The sequence below is a fragment of the Eumetopias jubatus genome, unplaced genomic scaffold (assembly GCF_037043125.1).
Source record: "Eumetopias jubatus isolate StellerSeaLion01/CBP00866 unplaced genomic scaffold, mEumJub1_p1.0 scaffold_4, whole genome shotgun sequence".
Classification (NCBI taxonomy): domain Eukaryota; kingdom Metazoa; phylum Chordata; class Mammalia; order Carnivora; family Otariidae; genus Eumetopias; species Eumetopias jubatus.
In genome coordinates, this window is record NW_028274810.1 from 85551996 (window position 1) to 85571299 (window position 19304).

General features: G+C 49.6%; 1 protein-coding gene across 1 annotated transcript in view; it reads right to left on the bottom strand.

Moving 5' to 3' along the window:
- Positions 1-440: 440 nt before the first annotated feature.
- OPRD1 (opioid receptor delta 1) overlaps positions 441-19304 on the bottom strand; it is a 32026-nt gene continuing 13162 nt past the window's right edge. The window contains exons 2-3 of the mRNA XM_028113967.2: positions 3298-3647; positions 441-982 (exon numbers count right to left, since the gene is read on the bottom strand). Of these exons, the coding sequence (XP_027969768.1) occupies positions 441-982; positions 3298-3647 (892 nt within the window). The remainder of the gene's footprint in view (positions 983-3297; positions 3648-19304) is intronic.

Below are 19304 nucleotides of genomic sequence, written 5' to 3' on the forward strand. Positions count from 1 at the left end.
CCCCTGGGTCCTGGGTCCCAGGCCAGCAAGGCCAGCTCTGGCTAGAACTCGAGGCTGTCCCAGGGTTGAGGCTGGCCCGCCGCAGAGGTCCCTTTCAGCGGCCCGGTCCCAGAGCCACAGGCCTCACTCCCCGAGAGTCGCGAGCTCCCCGCACCCTTCCCAAAGCCGCCGACCGCGCCCTCAGCCCAGAGGCCCCGCCCCCGGCCCGCCCCGCGCCCCGCCCCAGCCCAGAGGCCCACCCCAGTGCAGGGGCCCCGCCTCTCGGCCCCCGCCTCTCGGCCCCCGCCTCTCGGCCCCCGCCTCGGCTCCACCCCGACCCCCTTCTCCAAACCAGAGGCCCCCTTCGGCCCCATTCCGCGTCGCGGCCCCGCCCCCCTGCGGGCCCGGGGTGACGGCCAGGTTACCCCGGAGGGGCGCGCGGCGGGCCGGGCCGGCGCGGTTTAGGCGGCGGCTCCCCCGCCGGGACCGTCGGACGGGGTGCAGGCGGTGACCCGTTCGCGGGCCGTGGTCTCGCGGGCGCGGCTGAAGCTGCCGGGCTCCGGGCGGCCGCAGGGCGTGCGGCAGAGCTGGCGGAAGCAGCGCTTGAAGTTCTCGTCGAGGAAGGCGTAGAGCACGGGGTTGAGGCTGCTGTTGGCGTAGCCGAGCGCGATGCACAGGTGCAGCGCGGCCACCACGAGCGGGTCGCGGCGGTCGATGTCCACCAGCGTCCAGACGATGACGAAGATGTGGATGGGCGCCCAGCACACCACGAAGGCGCCCACCACCACCAGCACCATGCGCGTGATGCGCCGCAGGCTGCGGTCCTTCTCCTTGGAGCCCGACAGCAGGCGCACGCTGCGCAGGCGCAGCAGCATCAGGCCGTAGCACACGGTGATGATGAGAATGGGCACGACGAAGGCGAAGAGGAACACGCAGATCTTGGTCACCGTATCCCAGTACCAGCTAGGGCTGGGGAACTGGAGCATGCACACCACTGCCCCGTCTGCCGGGGAAACAAGGAAAGACAGCAGGTGAGGAGCGTGTGGACCTAAGTGACCCTGCCTTCTTGGCTCGGTCAGGTACCACACTTCCTCCTGGCCTTTGTTCAAGGTGATTCTTCTGCCCAGAACGTCCTCCTACACTTCTGTACTTGGTGAACTCCTACTCATCCTTACAGACCCCAGCAGGATTGGCCCTAATCGAGGAGGTTTCCTTTCTATATTTTCTTCCAGTCCCTTTAGAAGCCTCTACATCCATGGACAGCAGTAATGATATAATTTAGCCCAAGCCCACCAGATGCCAGTCGTTGTGAGAACTCAAAACACCCTACCCATTTCCAGACTAGCTCCAGTGAGGACAACACTGCTGAGAAAGATCTAGAAAGCATGAGGAGTTAAGAGCAGAACTTGGGCCCTACTAACTGTGGTGTGACCCTGGGCAAATTATTCAGCCTCCAGGAGAACTTCCATTAAGTGGGACTAATAACAGTACCTAAACCTCACAGGGTTCTTACTGCACTCACAGGGCAGAGAGGCAGATACATTTAGGAGTCCAAAAGTCAGGGCTAGGGTCAGGGAGACAGATCTCAGCTTAATGGCAAGAAGAACTTTCTGACTGCCAGATTTGTCCAGAGGTGCACCCAGGATGGAATGAGCTCCCTGTTCCTGGAGTGTGGGTGTGGGCTGGATGAGCACCTTAGGCATGTTTTGGGATTCAGACACAGACCTGCAACTGACCTGGGGAACTCCCAAGATCTCTTGGAACTTCGGGTTTTGAGGGAGCCAGGCAGTGGACTTGGAGCCTGAGAGTTGTAGGAAGGGTACTGGGGATCCACAGAGTGGGTCCACCAGACAACAGGATGGCAGGACCCCCAGGGCTGAGTCCAAGGACTTCATTGTGCAGATGCCAGAACAAGGCTCAGACAGGACCAGCATTTGTCCAAGGTCACACGGCAAGTTACATACAGAACCAACAAGTGCTGAGTGGGGGAGTGTGTATAGGGGATGGAGTGTGGCGTGAGGAGGCCCATCTGGTCTGGCCCCCAGCAGGGCTGCAGTTAATGGCTCATAAACTGAAGGCTGACAGTGAGGAATGGGGCCCACCTGCTGAGTCAAGACCAATTGCACAGAAGCTATATGAGAGCACCAGGTGCTCTAACTCTGTAGGGGTTAAGGGTGGTCAAAAGGCCTCCCGCCAAACCTATTCCCCTTCAACCCACAGCACCGACCCTCTGCAAACCTCCACCTCAGGGGCCAATAGGAGTAACAGACATGAGGGCAGGAGCCTTGGGTTGTAGGCCAAATTCCACCAATGCCTGCCACGCGACCCTAAGTAAACCTCCTGACCTCTCTGATTCTGGATGTTCTTACGGTCAAATAGAGGTAGGCATCCCTGCCTTGTCCTAAGTATTTTACACATATAGCCTCCTGTAAATTTCTCAACACCCTGTGTTACACTGTGGCTCAGAGAGTGTCATTGGCACCCTGCTAAACTCCCTGTCCCACTTCCTATGTCAAGGTGGGGCCATGTAACCAGCTATCACTAGGAAGGGGTGGGCCATAACATTTCAAAGTTGGTCACGCTCTCTCATCACTCCTTCTCCGTATTCATCTGCGGGCCAAATGCCAGCGGTGGAAGATTCCAAAACCATCATTTGGCACCCGGCTCCCTGAAGAACTGTGGAATCGAGCTTCTCCTCTGACTCACGTTGGACTGTGACGTGAGTGAGAAATAAACCTCTACACTGTTCAGCACTGAACCCTGGAGATTGCTTCTTACAGCTGCGACCCTGACTGATACAGGTAACTACTATATGAATGACCATTCTTGCTCTGAGCAAATGCACCTGTCATCCTCTGCAGGATATTCTCTAAGGCTTGCCTTGGTCATCTGGGCCAGTGGTTTTCACACTGGGGTGGAAGGGCATTTGGGATGAGACTGCAGCTCTTATGGCCTCCTCGCCCCACTGGCCATCCATCTATATCCCCTTGAGTCAGTCATCCACACACTCCTAGCCAGTGGCTACGCCCACAGCCCAACCCTCCACAATCTCATTCATACATTTCCTTTGGCCAGCAACCCATCTGACCACTGATGAATCATTCATCCTCACAAAAGTCAACCATTCACATTCCATCGGCTGACTCTCCACACTCTCACTGGCCAGCCAGCCACACTTTTCATTGATCAGGAATCCACGCCTCTACCGGTGTGGAGCCACCTACACCTGCTCTAGCAAGTGGCCTACAAACCCGCAGGGGCCCCCATGCTGCCTCCTGTGGTCAGTGGCCCTGGACCACAACTACTGCACTCACTCACCCCGGGGGCGGGTCACAGCCATGACCATGATGGGGACACCCACACCTGAGGCCAGGACCCAGATGCAGATGTTGATCAGCTTGGCCTTGGCGGGTGTGCGGAAGTCCAGGGCCTTGACAGGGTGGCAGACGGCAATATAGCGGTCAACACTCATCATGGTGAGGGTGAAGATGCTGGTGAACATATTGTAGTAGTCAATGGAGAGCACAGCCTTGCAGAGCAGTTCCCCGAAGGGCCATGTCTCCATCAGGTACTTGGCACTCTGGAAGGGCAGCGTGCTGGTGGCCAGTGCATCTGCCAAGGCCAGGTTGAAGATGTAGATGTTGGTGGCTGTCTTCATCTTAGTGTACCTTCAAAACAAGTGTGTGTGTAATTGTTCCCATTTCACAGATTTCAGTTTCACTTAAGACTCAGAGAGGGGAATGATTTGCCCAAGGTCATGCAAAAGGTCAGGGGCAGAGAGGTGGGATTAGAACCCTGAACCACCTGACTCAGCATCACCCCTTTTCACTACAGCAGATGCAAAAGGATTTCTCTGGCTGTGGCTGACTTTGGCAGAAGGTATTTTAGGAAAAGCCCTTCATCGTCTGAGGGGTACTAAGTAACATGGTTAAAAATAAAACTGGGCTCCAGAGGAAAACAGGTCTAGGTTCTAATCCCACTTGTACTATTTATTAACTGAGGGACTCTGGGCTAGTAACGTGAACTCTCTAAGCCTCTGTGCCTGTAACTGTAAAAAAGGGGGGGCGAGGGGTGATGTTTTACCAACCTCGTATGGTGGTTGTGAAATGTCATGGGATGATATAGCACTTAGCCCTGAGCTCAAAGCACGGCAAGTGTTCAGTGTATGATAGTTATTCTTCATCTATGAAGGATGAAGCTGGGGACTAGACGAGAGTGACCTGACCTTCTGGCTTCTGCCACTGACCTTTTGGAAATATGACTGGCTAGCTCTGAGGAAGGGGGTCTGCCTAGCAGACTGGCTGGGGCCTCACACCTCCTGGGGTGCCCTCTGTGGTGGACCGGGAGTCCCAGCCCTTCCTGTGGTCCCATCCAGAACTTCTTACCCCCAAGCAGCTGGACCCACCCATACATCCAACCCAGGGCATGAGCCCAGGTAACCAAGCCAGAGGTCTGCAACTGAGCCCTCCTGCACCTGAAACACCCCTCCATGCTCGACACTGCTCTGTGGCCACCTGCACCACACGGGCCCCTTGTTCGGCCACCATTTCCATCATGGCCGCCTTTGTACCAGGGCCTGTGCTGGGCAGTGGACAGCCTGGAGGAGGCTGCATACACTGGGACACACTGTCCCAGCGCAGTGTGATCACTGCAGAAACACACAGGTGCACCGAGGCAGGGATAAGGACTTCTTTCATGCCCCCAGAATGATGCGAGAAACCCAGAGAAAGAAGGGTTGCATGAGCGACTCCTCAAACTTCAGAGAAGGAGCCCCGAGAGATTGAGGGAAAGTGATTTTATGGAAGTGTGGTCCAAGGACTCCCCTCAGAATTCCTGGAACAGCAGATTCTTAGACCCCACCCTGGACCTACTAAATCTTAATCTTTGGCAACCAGGCCTGGGAATCCTCATTTTTTTTTTTTTTTTTTTTGTAGTAAGCTCGAGGCCCAACATGGGGCTTGAACTCATGACCCTGAGATCAAGAGTCGCATGCTCTACCGACTGAGCCATCCAGGCGCCCTGAGAATCTTCATCTTTAACAAGCACCACCCCCAAATGATTCTTATGCGCTCTAAAGTTTGAGAAACACTATGTGGCCTAAAGCCCATATTGAGAAAAGACAGGGAAACTGAAGCCCAGGGAGGTGGCATGACTCACCCAAGGTCACACGGCGACAGCGGCAGAGCCAAGGCAAAAACTTAGACCTCCTGACTCCCAGACCAGTGCTCTCTCTCCACTCTACCCCCCAGGGTGGAACCACACTGCATGCCTCTACCCCGCTAGAAACCCCCTGCTACCATGCCCAGTCCTGGGCACCCGGGATGTGCGGTGGTGCCCATGAGAGCTGATGAATGCACAGAGTGCCCTCAATGTGTTTTGAATGACTGAATGAACTCATACCAGCTAAGGCTATTCCTTCATGAAGGGAAGTTTTGGGGTTTTTTGTTTTTTTTTTTTTTTTGGTCTGATTCACTCATTGTCCTCCAGGGCCAGCATCTGTCTCACTCCCTCCCCAGATAGCCGTCATTGGTCCTGGGGCTGGAGAAGCAAAAAGTTTTGCTCAGAGACAGCAGAATTTCAAGTCTCGGGAAGTCTGTCTTCAGCGGGGTGCGGGATCACAGCTGTGTGGGAGGCGGTCTCAACCCCACAGCTGACTCGTCTAATTTCGCTTCTTTTACGCAGAACAATTAGAGGCTGTTCTTTGCCTGCTATTTTGATTTGTGAGGATCCTTCAATTCCCAGAGGGGGCTGGGATGCTGGGAAGTGGGTGATGAAGCTGCTGTCGCTGGTCCAGGCGGGCTGAGAGGCACCGCACTGACTGCTGGGCAGAGCCGCAGAGGCTCCTGTCCTAACAAGCCGGCCCACCTGCCCCCCAGCTAAACCGCTGCCAAGCCTGGCCCTACTGGCCTGAGACAAATCATGCCTCTCTCCCGCTTTCAACCCACTAGTGGCTCCCTGAGGTTCTCTCCGTATTCCATGAATTGGTCCCAGAACTTTCCCCTTGACGGATGGGCCTCGCCAGCATGCCCCACCACTGGCCTCTTTGCTGTGCCTTGGACATATCAAGCCCATTCCCACCTCAGGTCCTCCAGACTGCTGTTCCTTCTGCCTGGAACCCCACATTTTGCATGGCTTGTTCCTTCCCTTAATTCAGGACTCTATTCAAATGTCACCTCCTCAGGGAGGCCACACCTGGCCACCCTATCTAAAGTACCCCTCTCCCCACCATCTCTCTGTCTCCTTAAGTTGCTTCATTTTTCTTTATAGTATGAACCACCTCCTGACTTATACTTTTTTTCTCTCCATTTGCCTCTCTCACCCATGTATGCTCCCCAAAGGCAGGGGGCTCTGTCCATCTTGTTCCCTGCTCTATGGCTGGGTATACCAGTAGTGCCTGGCAAACAACAGGCCCTTGATAGACACTTGTTGTATGCAGGTCTTAGTCCAGGTCTCATCAGCTCTCACAGAAAACACGCACAATTCATCACCCAGGTAAGTCAGGGTGCTCACTACAAAAGTAGATTGCTCAGGATACTCTACTGCTTACAATTCTTCCATGGCTCCCCATTGCCATCTGATTGGAAATCAAACTCCTCAGACTGGCATTCCATCGGGGTGGCCTCCTTTCCCACAGTACCTTCCATGTCCAGCCACACCTGTAGTTCCTCAGATGTCCAGTCTAGCATGCCCTCCCTGCTATGGACAGCCACTGCAATGGTTTGGTGGGAATCCTTTCAACACACACACACACACACACACACACACACACACACACAGTTTTGTTGTTGTTGTTGTTTTTGACAGAGAGAGAGACAAAATGAGAGAGGGAACACAAGCAGGGGGAGTGGGGGAGGAAGAAGAAGGCTTCCCGCAGAGCAGGGAGCCCGATGTGAGGCTCAATCCCAGGACCCTGGGATCATGACCTGAGCCGAACGCAGACGCTTAACGACTGAGCCACTCAGGCGCCCCACACACAGCTTTTTATAAAAGTTTACTTCTGCCAATGTAATACAATTATGTTGTGTAAAAAAGTAATGTAATACTATAATGAAAACACGTTCCTCACTCCTCTCTCCTGCTCCCCAGAGGCAACCATTTTTAATATTTTTATTCTTCTGGGGATTGTCTCCATAATTCTAAATAATGAGCTTAAATGGCCATTTCCTAATTTATCAGTTTTACACAGTACGTGTTGAAGTTTGTATCAGTTAAGCCAGGCTACACGGCAGTAACAAATAATCCCAAAATCTCAGTGGCTTCACGCAATAAAGGTTTATTTCTCATCCTTGCAGAGTCCATGCAGTGTTTCTAGGACTAAATCCCATGAGGCAATGCCAGCCTGTTTCAATCTTGTGGTTCTGCCATCTTAACCCAAGACCTCCTTAATCACCACAGAGGGAGAAGAGACAGCTGCAGGATCATCTACGCTTCATTCTAGCAGCAACACAGCATTTCCACCTGAAGCTGAGTGACTGGTCATGTGGCCCCACCCAACTACAAGGGGTTGAGAAGTACAGTCTTCCATATGCCCAGAAGCAAGAAGAACCAGATATTAGTGAACACTCGTAATGTCTTCCACAACCGCTAATACAGTAGATGACTATTAACTCTTACACTACCCAGCTCCACTTCCTTTCTCCATCCTTTCATATAGTCTTATCACAACTTCTAAATTCTTATATTAAAATTTGGGGGTTACATTCTTTCTTTTAGGGTATACACTCTTATGACTTTACATTGTCCATTGCTGAACCAAATGGTATACTATAATTACATTTATTTTCTGTACATATTTTTGTTTTTCCTGGAGTTAATAATTGCCTCTTTTTTCCTCAATTCTATGTACACATTGTTAAATCTCCTCAAACATTCTAGCAGATCTGTAAAATGCTTTGTCCATATAGTCACATAAGCTATCAGCTACTTTTGTTTTCCTAGTGATCCACCTCCTGGAGCCTTCCTCCTCCCTTTCAATTTGGCACTGGTTGCTTTCTAGACCAGCTGCATACCTGTCCGACTATGTTGAAGAACCTGCTTCCTGGTTTGCAATTCTTTTCTATCTTGGTCTATGCCCTCGTTTTGGTGAAACACATCTTCTAGTCACTTCCTAAGAAAGGGCACATAGGAAGTAACATTTTTATATCTTTGCATGTCTGCGAATGTCTTTATTCTATGCTCACTTCTAATTTCCTTGACTATATGTGGAATAGTAGATTGGAAATAATTTTCCACCAGAATTTTGAAGGCATGACTCCCTTATCTTCTAGCTTCCAGTGCTGCCACTGAGGTATCTGAAACCATTCTGATTCCTGATGATGTGTATATAATCTGTTCTCCCCACCTCCAAAACTTTTAGGATCTTCTCTTTATCCCTGGTATTCTGACATTTTGTGATGATATGCCTTAGGGTGGTTCTTTTTCATTTGTGTTGGGCCCTCTCATTCTGAAGATTCATGTCCTTCAGTATGAAATATCCTTACTTCATTTCTTTGATAATTAACTCCCCTCTGCTTTCTCTGGAATCCCTAGAAAATTGTCAGTCAGATATTGGGCCTCTTGATTGACCCTTTAATTTTCTTATCTTTTCCATTTTCCATCTCTTTGTCTGTTTGGTACATCCTCTGGGAAATCTTCTTTCCATACCTCTCAACCTTTCTATTGACTTTTTAATTTTATTTTGGCTCTCATGTTTTATTTTCCCAGTGTCATTTCTTCTTCTTTTGTTATTTCTTTTTTATATATCATTTATAGCATCTTATTTCATGGATACAATATCTTCTCTTATTTCTCTGAGGATACCAATAATTTTTGCTTTCTATTTTCTTCTGCTTACTGCATTGTCTATTTGCTTCAAACATTGTTTGTCTACTTGCCCTCCCTCTTTTATCCTAGAGACTTCCTTCAAATATCTAGTGATATGTGACTAAAGGTTGATCTTTTTTTAAAGACTTCATTTATTTATTTGAGAGTGAGAGAGAGAGAGAGAGAGCATGAGAAGGGGGAGGGTCAGAGGGAGAAGCAGACTCCCCGCTGAGCAGGGAGCCTGATGCAAGGCTCGATCCCAGGACCCTGGGATCATGACCTGAGCTGAAGGCAGATGCTTAACTGACTGAGCTACCCAAGTGCCCCAAAAAGGTTGATCTTTGAGTAAAGCACTAGATAACTAATTGGCAGCCCTGTGTGTGTGTGTGCGTGCGTGCGTGCACACACATGTGCACACATCAGTGTGGGGGTCCTGTCAACTGGTGGGCCTCATTGTAGGGGAACTGGGCAGAAACTAAGCTTTTATATTGGGGAATATCTAAATATCAGGGTCAGCATGTGTCTTCTCTGGGGCCTTGAGAAAAGAATCCTCCAAACCTCCAGCATACTTCTGGCTGTCAGGATTATGGTAGCAGAGCTGGAGGAGGGGTCTGTGGACCTCCTCCCCACTTTCCATTTGGTATCTCACTCTGACCCTTTCTGTGTCTGCTGGCCCCTAGTTCAGAGTTCTTCCAGGTTAACTTCTCAAGGGAAAAACCCTTAACCTCTTGCAGAGTGGAGGGTTACTCACCTGATTGTGCAGCATACTGGGGCGGGGGGGGGGGAGGCGCTAAGGGTCTCAATGCTCCCTCTATAGATAATCCATCTTCTGCCCCTGTTTTCAGTCCCACACCTCACCCCTGCTCAGCCTGTTACTCCCCTTCAAATTGCTTTTCATCATCCAAATATGTGTTGATATCTCTTAAGGAACATAAACTGAGGCACAAGAGATGAAGTAATTTGCCCAAGCTCACACGACCAGTAAGTAGCAGAGCTGGTATTTAATTCAGGCTGTCTAGTGCCAACATGTGGTAATGACTTTGCTATACTGCCCCTCAGTGCATGTTACCTTCCTTCCTGTCCCCAGCCCATCCCATAGTTAGTGAAAAAGTCAAGGAATGTGAATTTACTATAGGCTGAGATTTGTTCACTCTTCCAACAGGTATTAATCAAGTATCTGGTATGTGCCAGGCACTGAGTAAGGAATATAGGAGTGAAAATGACAGTCTAGTTTCTTAAAATTTATGGTCTTAGGGAGGGATCAGACATTGAACAAACTGCTACACTAATTAATATATAGTTACCCACTATTACTGCTCTACCATGAAGGATAAGAACAGGGTATAGTGATGGACACTACCCAGCAGGAGTGTGAGGGAGGTTTGTGGAAGGAATCTGGCTTATGTCGGAAGGTCAACAATGGCTTCTCTGAGCATTTGTGCTATGAACTGAGTTGTAAGAAGAGACATCCAGAAGGTTGCTCCTCTCTCTCCCTTTCCCTCCCCGCCCCCTTGCCAAGTGAAGACACAGCAAGAAAGTAGCCATCTAGAAGCCAGAAAGAAAACTCTCATCAGAAACTGACCATGCTGGCACCTTAATCTGCCATTTTTAGCCTCTAGAACTGTGAGAAAATACATTTCTATTGTTTAAGCTACTCAATGTATGGTATTTTGTTATGGTGGTTTGAGCTAAGAAAAGGTGACATTTATACCAGGTTGGAAAGAATGAGGAGTCAGCCAGGTGAAAATAAGGAGGTAGGTTGTTTCAAGCAGAAAGAACAGCATGTGCAAAGACCCTGTGACAGGAAAGAGCTTAATGAGCTGCAGGAATGGTCAGACATTAAGTGTGACTAAATGACAGTAAGCCCGAGAAGAAGCAACAGAAGATTCAGCAGGGAAAAGTCAGCAGGGGTCAAATCATGCACAACAAAAAGTTTGGGTTTTATTCTGAGTGCAGCGGGAAGCCACTGGAGATTCTAAGCAAGGGAGTGATGTGGTTTGATTTATGTGTGTTTCTTAGAAGATCACTTTGACTACTGTGTAGAAGCTAGATGAAGGGAAGAACAAGACTGGGTGAGAGACTGAACTTTCTGGAAAGATAAATCATTTACTGTCCCACCCCTCAAAACCCTACTGTTGGCCTCTACTTTTTTTTTTCTATTTCAAAAAAGTTGTAGATATGACATTAGACCCTTACCTTATACCATATAAAAAATTAACTCAAAATGGGGGCACCTGGGTGGCTCAGTCGTTAAGCGTCTGCCCTCAGCTCAGGTCATGATCCCAGTGTCCTGGGATCGAGCCCCACATCGGGCTCCCTGCTCGGTGGGAAGCCTGCTTCTCCCTCTCCCACTCCCCCTGCTTGTGTTCCCTCTCTCGCTGTGTCTTTCTGTAAAATAAATAAAATCTTTTTAAAAAATTAACTCAAAATGGATGAAAGACCTAAATTTAAAACTATAATGCTCATAGAAGAAAACACAGGAGGAAAAGCTACATGACACTGGATTTGGCAATGATTTCTTGGATATGACACCAAAAGCACAAAAGAAAAACAAAAACAGATAAACTGGACTATATCAAAATTAAACAATTTGGTGTGGTGCCTGGGTGGCTCAGTTGGGTTGAGCAACCAACTCTTGATTTCAGCGCGGGTCATGATTCCGGGATCCTGGGACTGAGCCCTGCATCAGGCTCCATGCTCAGTAGGGAGACTGCTTCCGAATTCTCCCTCTCCCTCTGCTTCTCCCCACCTCTAAAATAAATAAATAAATGTCAACAATTTGGTGCATAAAAGGACACTATCAACAGAGTAAAAAGGCCACAGAGAATGGGAGAAAATATTTGCAAATCACATACCCAATAAGGGGTTAATATGCAGCATAGATAAAGAACTTCTACAAATCAATACTAAAAAAAAAGCAAACAACTGGATTTAAAAATGGGCAAAGGACTTGAATATACATCTCCCTGAAGATATAAAAATGGCCAATAAGCATATAAAGAGATGCCCAACATCATTAGTCATCAGGAAAATCAAAGCCACAATGAGATACCACTTGACACCTATTAGGATGACTAAACTATCAACGAAACAGAGGGGCACCTGGGTGGCTCAGTTGGTTAAGTGTCCAACTCTTGATTTTGGCTCAGGGTGATGGGACTGAGCCCTTCTTCAGGCTCCACATTCAGTGGGGAGTCCGTTTGGGATTCTCCCTCTCCCTCTGCTCCCCCTCATGCTCTCATGCTAGCATGCATGCTTGCTCTAATAAATAAATAAATATTAAAAAAAAAAAACAGAAAATAACAAGTGTTGACAAGGATGTGGAGAAATTGGTGCACTTTTGGTGGGAATATGATATGGTGCAGCCACTGTGGAAAACAGTATGGCGATTCCTCAAAAAACTGAAAACAGAATGCCATATGGTCCAATAATTCCACTTCTGGGTACATACCCAAAAGCATGAAGAGCAGGGTCTCAAAGAGGTATCTGTATACATTCAAACAAGTACTTTTCATAATAGCCAAAAGGTGGAAGCAATCCAAATGTCTACTGACAAATGAATGGATAAACAAGATGTGGTCTATACATACAAAAGAACATTATTCAGCCTTAAAAAGGAAGGAAATTCTGACACACGCTATGACATGCATGAGCCTTGAGGACACTGTACCACGTGAAATAAGCCAGTGACAAAAGGCCAAAAACCTCTATGATTCCACCGATAATGAGGTACTTAGAGTAGTCCAATTCACAGAGGCAGAAAGTAGAATGGGGATTATCAGGAGCTGGGGGAAGACAGAATGGAGAATTATTATTTAATGGGGACAGAGTTTCAGTTGGGGAAGATGAAGAAAGTTATAGAGATGGGTGGTGGTGATGGCTGCATAACAGTGTGAATGTGCTTCACGTACTTAAAAATGGTGAAAATGGTAAATTTTATGTTACGTGTATTTTACCACAATAAAAAAAAAAAAAGGATGTGACTAACGTGCCGTCACTGTGTGTTCCCTAAGTTGAAGAGTGTGGTGCAGGAATCCTTTAGAGCCCTTCAGATCTTGGCTCCACAACATACAGGACTGTGTGATCTTGGGTAAATTACTTCACCTCTCTGAATCTATCACCTCGTTGGCAATTTTGGTGTAATTGGCTTTTTAGGAGCAACACATGCGAAAGTATCTAGCTAACTAGCTGGCGCGTAGACAAGAACAAGCAGCCCTTTTGGGTTTTTTCCCCTGATATCGTTCTGCTTTTTTCTCATAGGGTTCCCATTGGATCCAACCCTGGGGGTGAGGACAGTAAGCCTGGTGAACCTCTATTGACTCTGAGATGCCTTGGGAAATCCTTTGCTTTCTTCCTAAGTCGAAATCCTCCATTAGGTCATCTTGAATTATGCAGCTGCTAGGGAATGTGCTCCCAGCCACGTGTCTCAGTCCTCAGGGAGGCTTCCTTCAGAAGAAGCACTGAGTGGCCGGCCATGTTCATGTCACAGCTTTACGCCCTTCGCATCGTGTCGGACAAGCCCCACTGGCAGGGAAGATCACCCTCACCTCAGTCTGACGGAGACAGGGTGTGCTCTGTGTCTGAAGCACATCAAGTCCACATGTGCTCTTGGGCCTCCGGGGAGCTGTGCTTCTCAGCTGACAAGTAAGCCCCTAGTAAGAATTTTCTTCCCCAAGCAAAGCCAGGGCCCTTGGTTAGAGCGGCCGGTGAGTGGCAGGTGCTCAGAAGGTTAAACCGTTCCCGCCTTCATGCAAGGCCTGCCTGGGACCGGTCTGACAGCTTTGGGTGGGTTGTCTGTGTTCTGTAAGCAATATTCTCTGAATATCTTTTCTTCCATGGGCCAGGCATTGTGCCAAAAACAGTGAATGCACGATTTTATTTCATCCCCACTGCAAGCCTGAGTGCTAACACCACCCTCATCCCACAGAGGAGCTAAGGTAGATGGCGCACCCAAATTCACGCGGCTGGGAACACCAACTCAGATCTGGTCTCCAGAGCCCACGCCTCCCTGCCACCTGCACTAGCTCAGCAAACCGTGGATGTGCGGAGGGGCCTGGTCTGGATGCCAAGACCAAGTGGGGTAAACGTTTGGACATGCGCTGGCTCCACAGTGTTCTTCTGCTCCTCACACCTTCCTCCACCCTGCTACGGTCAAGGGGGTTGGAGACAATCTGCTCACACTCCAGGTGGGGCTGGGGAGAGACAGACCTACAAACATCAGAAAAATGTCACAGGCACCGTGACAAGGCCTGAGGAAAAGAGGTGCATTCAGAACAAAACGTACACCTCTGGTTGGAAGGGGTTGGCAACCGGTATTTATGGGCAACAACTCTGTGCCAGGTCTTTCCCAGGCATGAGTTCGCGTACCCCTTACATCTAAGACGTGCCCAGCACAGGGACAACATGTTCCTTCATTTACTCCTCCCAGCACCCACACAGGGTAGAGAGAATTTATGATTCCCCAGTAACAAGGAGCAGTAAAGGGACTTGCCCAAGGCTGCGGAGTCGGAAAGAGGCTGAGTGGAGATTCAAACAGAGTGCTTTTCCCCAGAACCCCAGCTCCTTCCCCTTGATTTCCGTTTCAAGCTTCTCCCCTGTGCACCTCTCACAGACTCTCTTTGACAGTTAAAATATAAGCTCCCCAAAGGCCTGGCCTTTGTCTTGCTCCCCACTAGGCACCTAGAACCTACAGCAGTCCCTGGCACAAATAACGGGTTCAACACACATTTGGGAAATGAGTAAGTGTCCCGTGCATCTTCCACACCAGACTGGGACATGCTTCGGGGAGGAGCCATGTCCCCTCCATGCTGTATCCCAGGATCAGCCCAAGGCCAGGTCAGAGGGGACACGGTTTACTGGAGGACGCCCAGTGGGGCAGAGGAGTCCAGCTGCCTGAGCCTTGAAAGTAACCAGCCACAGACTGAAGAGCTCAGACCAGGACAATTCCTCCTCCCCAGCCCCCTCCTCCCTTCCATCCTCAACCCAGAACAACACAGGTTCCCTGAAGGACACCTGAGCCTGACCCTGCTCGCCCTGAATCCAAGGCAACTCAGTTCTACCGTGGCCAAAGGAAATGTCAAATCATTTATCCAGAGTAGCTCATTTGTTTCTAACTAAGCTGAGGGGCATGATTTCCACTCATGCACCACAGCCCATGAGGATCAAAGTAAGGGCAAGAGACTTGAAAACAAAACCAGTAACAGCAGCAAGGTAAGAGCACCAACCCTCGGTCAGACTGACCTTGTGGCACCTCAGGGACAAAGAGAACAAAATGGCCTCAGGCTCGATCAAAACTCATTTGGTTCCAAACAGCATGGATTGCTGGCGTATTTCGAATTAACTTGGTTCCAAACCCTTTTTGAGAGCTCAAAAATAATAGCTGCTCACTATGAAATGTTCAAACAACATAGAATCATTTAATAAAGAAAATTTAAAACCACTATTAATATTCCAGACCACTGTTACAGATAACATGCAAACACTCATACCGTTTTATATAAACGGGATCTTGCTTTAATACTGTTATATAACCTGTTTCTTTCTCTCAAAACTATGCTGTGACCATCTCTCTATGTCCATAGATACAAATTAATATAATTTTTGGTGACCCCTGTGATTCTAATCCAGAGGTCAACAGACTTTTTCTGTAAAGGGCCAGAGGGTAAATATTTTAGGCTTTCAGGCCACAGAGGATCTCTGTTGCACATTCTTGTTTTCTCTTTTACAACCCTTTCAAAGTACAAAAACTATAGCTCAAGGACCACACAACAACAGACTGCAGGCCAGATCTAGTCTCACTTGTGGACACTGAAGCTACTGCATGAAATTACTTAGCAAATCCCCTATTGAAAGATATGTAGGTTGTTTCCACTTTTTTGCTATTATAAATAACACTGTGATAAACACCTTTGTGCACACAGATATCTGTTGATCTCCTGGGGAAAAATTCCTGGAATCTCAGAGCTAGAAAGCAACTTCACAGTGAGGGCATTCCCTCTAAGGTCCTCCAAACAAACGGCTATGCAGTTTCTGCTTCAGTATGTCCAGAGATGGGGGACTCACCACCTGCAGGCACAATCCACCCTGTTGTTGGGACCACATGCAGAGTAAGCAAGTTCTCTCTCTTTTTTCGAGCCAAGGGCTGTCTCTTTCTCAGCTGGCACAATTTTCCCTGGTTCTGCTCACGGAATCAGAGTCTAAAACTAACCCTTCTGCCTTCCATGTGTTGGAAAATGGCAGGGGTTAAAGTCCACGCATGCCTCATCCAGCTGTGCTGAGACCAGAGTGAATACAAGGAAGTGCTCAGTGCACGTTGGCCATTATGGCTGCTTGGGTTAGCTGCCTGCTCAGCACCATGTGGCCATTCCTCGGCGCCCTCATCTTGGGTTATTCTGGCACACTCCTGAGTGTGATCATCCGAGGACAGAGGATATCACCCTCTTGGGTTAATGGAAGGCCAAAGACGATGCAGGTCAACTACCAGGTGGGCACACAGATGGTGCTCAGGCCTGGCCTTCTCCCATCTCCCCAGGCAAATAAGTGAGGCCAACACCATCTTCTGTGGGAGCTAGAACCTCAAATCCTTTCATGTGGACATATGCCCCAGCCAGCAGGGCCGGCCCCTGTGGACAGGTGTCCAGGTTTGTGCCCCATGGCTAGCCCCATCCACCCATATCCAGATGCACTCTTCAGTGTTTCCGAGCTCACCACTCACTGCCAGTGCAAATACCAGCTTAAACTGCACCCCCCCTGTCACACAAGTCCCCAAGCTGGCCTCCTTAACTCACAACTGTGTTCATCTCCTTCTCCTTCTAAACTGCTCCAGAAATTCCCCACCCCCTGCACGTCTACACTGCAGGCCAGGGATTTGGCAGATACCATCACCACCAAGTCTTTAATAACCGTGGTGGGTTGGATGGTGGCCCCGAGAAGGACAAGTCCACGTCCAACCCCTAGTGCCTGTATGTACTGACTTTACTTGGAAAAAGGGTCTTTGCAGACGTGTTTAAGTTAAGGATTTTAAGATGAGACCATCCTGGATTGTCTGGGTGGGCTCTAACACCAGGCACAGGGGTCCTTGTAAAAGACACACAGGCAGACGAGGAGACAAGGAGCCGACCAGGTGAAGACAGAGGCACAGACTGGAGGGGCCCAGCTACGCGGCGCTGCCAGAAGCTGGAGGAGTCAAGGACGGCCTCTGCCACGTGCCTGCAGAGGGAGCACGGCCCTGCACACACTCTGTGGACTTCTGGCCTCCAGAACTGTGACAGAATACATCTCTGTGACATTAAGCTCACACTAATGTGTTAGGACAGCCCTAGGAAACTAGCACAGTAAAAGTGCAGCCCAGACAGAGGCATGGCCTTTGGCACCAGATACACCCAGATTTAAGCCCCAGCCCTGTCTCTAACCAACTGTACAAACTTGGGCAAGTTCTAACTTCTCCCAAGCTTCCGTCTGCTCCTCTGTGAACTGGGTATAAAGATCCTACCACGTGACGGTGTGGCAAGAACAAAATGAACTCCTGCCTATGAGGTCCCTAGCACGCTGCTCATATCAGAGTGGCTTCTCTTGTCCAGAGGAGGAAAAAGGGCCCAGAATGACACCTGCTTCAGCCGTCCTGGCAGTCCCTGGCTCCCTCCTGACTCCTGTGCTGGCCTTTGGTAACCTGCCACCATTGGGGTGGGACCCAGAGCCCTGTGCTGGGACCTGAACACTGGAAGAAGCTCTGATCTGTAACACTGAGTTCCAACCTCCTCTCCCACTTTACAGATTGGGAAACTGAGGCCCGGACAGAGAACAGCTGCACGAGGTGACACCAGGTGTCAGTTCCCTGACTCCTGGGAGGCCAAGTTCTTTCTTCTCTACCAAGCTGTCCTTCCTTCCTTCCTTCCTTCCTTCCTTCATTTATTTATTTATTTACAGAGACACAGCGAGAGAGGGAACACAAGCAGGGGGAGTGGGAGAGGGAGAAGCAGGCTTCCCGCCGAGCAGGGAGCCCAATGCAGGGCTCGATCCCAGGACCCTAGGATCATGACCCGAGCTGAAGGCAGATGCTCAGTGACTGAGCCACCCAGGGGGAGTGGGAGAGGGAGAAGCAGGCTTCCTGCCGAGCAGGGAGCCCGATAGAGGACTCAGTCCCAGGACTCTGGGATCATGACCCGAGCTGAAGGCAGATGCTTAGCGACTGAGCCACCCAGGCACCCCCAAGCTGTCCTCCTAGGAACTAAAAATCTCAGATGAGGGCTCAAGGCAGTTGAGACCAAAGGGAACGGGGCGGGCTCCCGTCCAAGGCTTCAGAATTCCTGATGAGGGCCTGGGGTCTTAGTAGATGCCTACATGCTAGGTCCCTGCATCCGGCAATTAACCAACGTAGGGTAGGTCCACAGACAGAACCGCCCCCGTGGCCATCATCATCTTCACTATCTCTGTCTCGGCAGCTATGCCGACTCAGTGCTTACACGGGCCTGACATCCTCTAGTGAATTCCACCATGGCGTTCACACAGATTAGCTCATAGTCGTATAGATTAACTCCAACGACCCTACGAAATCGCTACTATTATTATCGTCCTTATACAGAAGAGGGAAGTGAGACTTGGGGAGTGTACTGGGTTGAATAGGTGCCCCCAAAATTCATATCGACCTGGAAGCTCTGATGTGACCTTTTCTGGAAATAGGGTCTTTGCCAACATAATTAAGATGAGGTCATACTAGATCAGGTGGGCCCTAACTCCACGATGACTGGTGTCCCTATAAGAGGAAATGCAGAGACACACACAGAGGGAACACGGCCAAGGGAAGACAGGGGCGACAGTTGGAGAGATGCATCTGTAAGCCCAAGGGACGCTAGGGTCTGCCGGCACCCACCAGAAGCGAGGCGCGGAAGGAGTGTTCCTGAGAGCCTTCGTAGGGAGCCTGCCATGCTTGATTCCACACTTCTGGCCTCCTGAACTGTGAAGGATACATTTCTGTTGTTGTAAGCCACCCAGTTCATGGTCGTTTGGACGGCAGCCCTAAGACATGAATACAGAGGGGCGAAGCATCTTGCCAGCCGTGGCCTCAAGCACAGAAGCAATCCAGGTCTGTTCAAATCGCTCCACTCCCCAATTCTCCCAACAAAAGGACTTTCTCTTCCATCAGGAATACAGAATGTGAGCACTGAAAGGAAAGGTGGTGGGTGAGAGTGTTTACCAAGCACTTACTCTGTTACACTTACACTTAGCTGTGCTGCTGAGCACCATGAGTGTGTCTGTATCCCACCGGGTCTGCACGGGACGTGAGCTTTTGCCCCATTCTGCAAGTGAGGAATCCAGGCTCGGAGGGCAGAAGTAAGTCACCAAAAGTCCCACGGCTAGGAGTGGCGGGGCTGGGCCTTGGGTCTCTAGGACTCCAGAACCTAACCTCTACTCCGTCTTCTTCCCCCTGTGCAACGAGTTCAATCCCTTTGTTTCACAAAGGAGGAAGACAAGGCACTGCAAAAGCAGTGATCACAGAGGCTCTGCCCACAGTGGGGAACAAACAG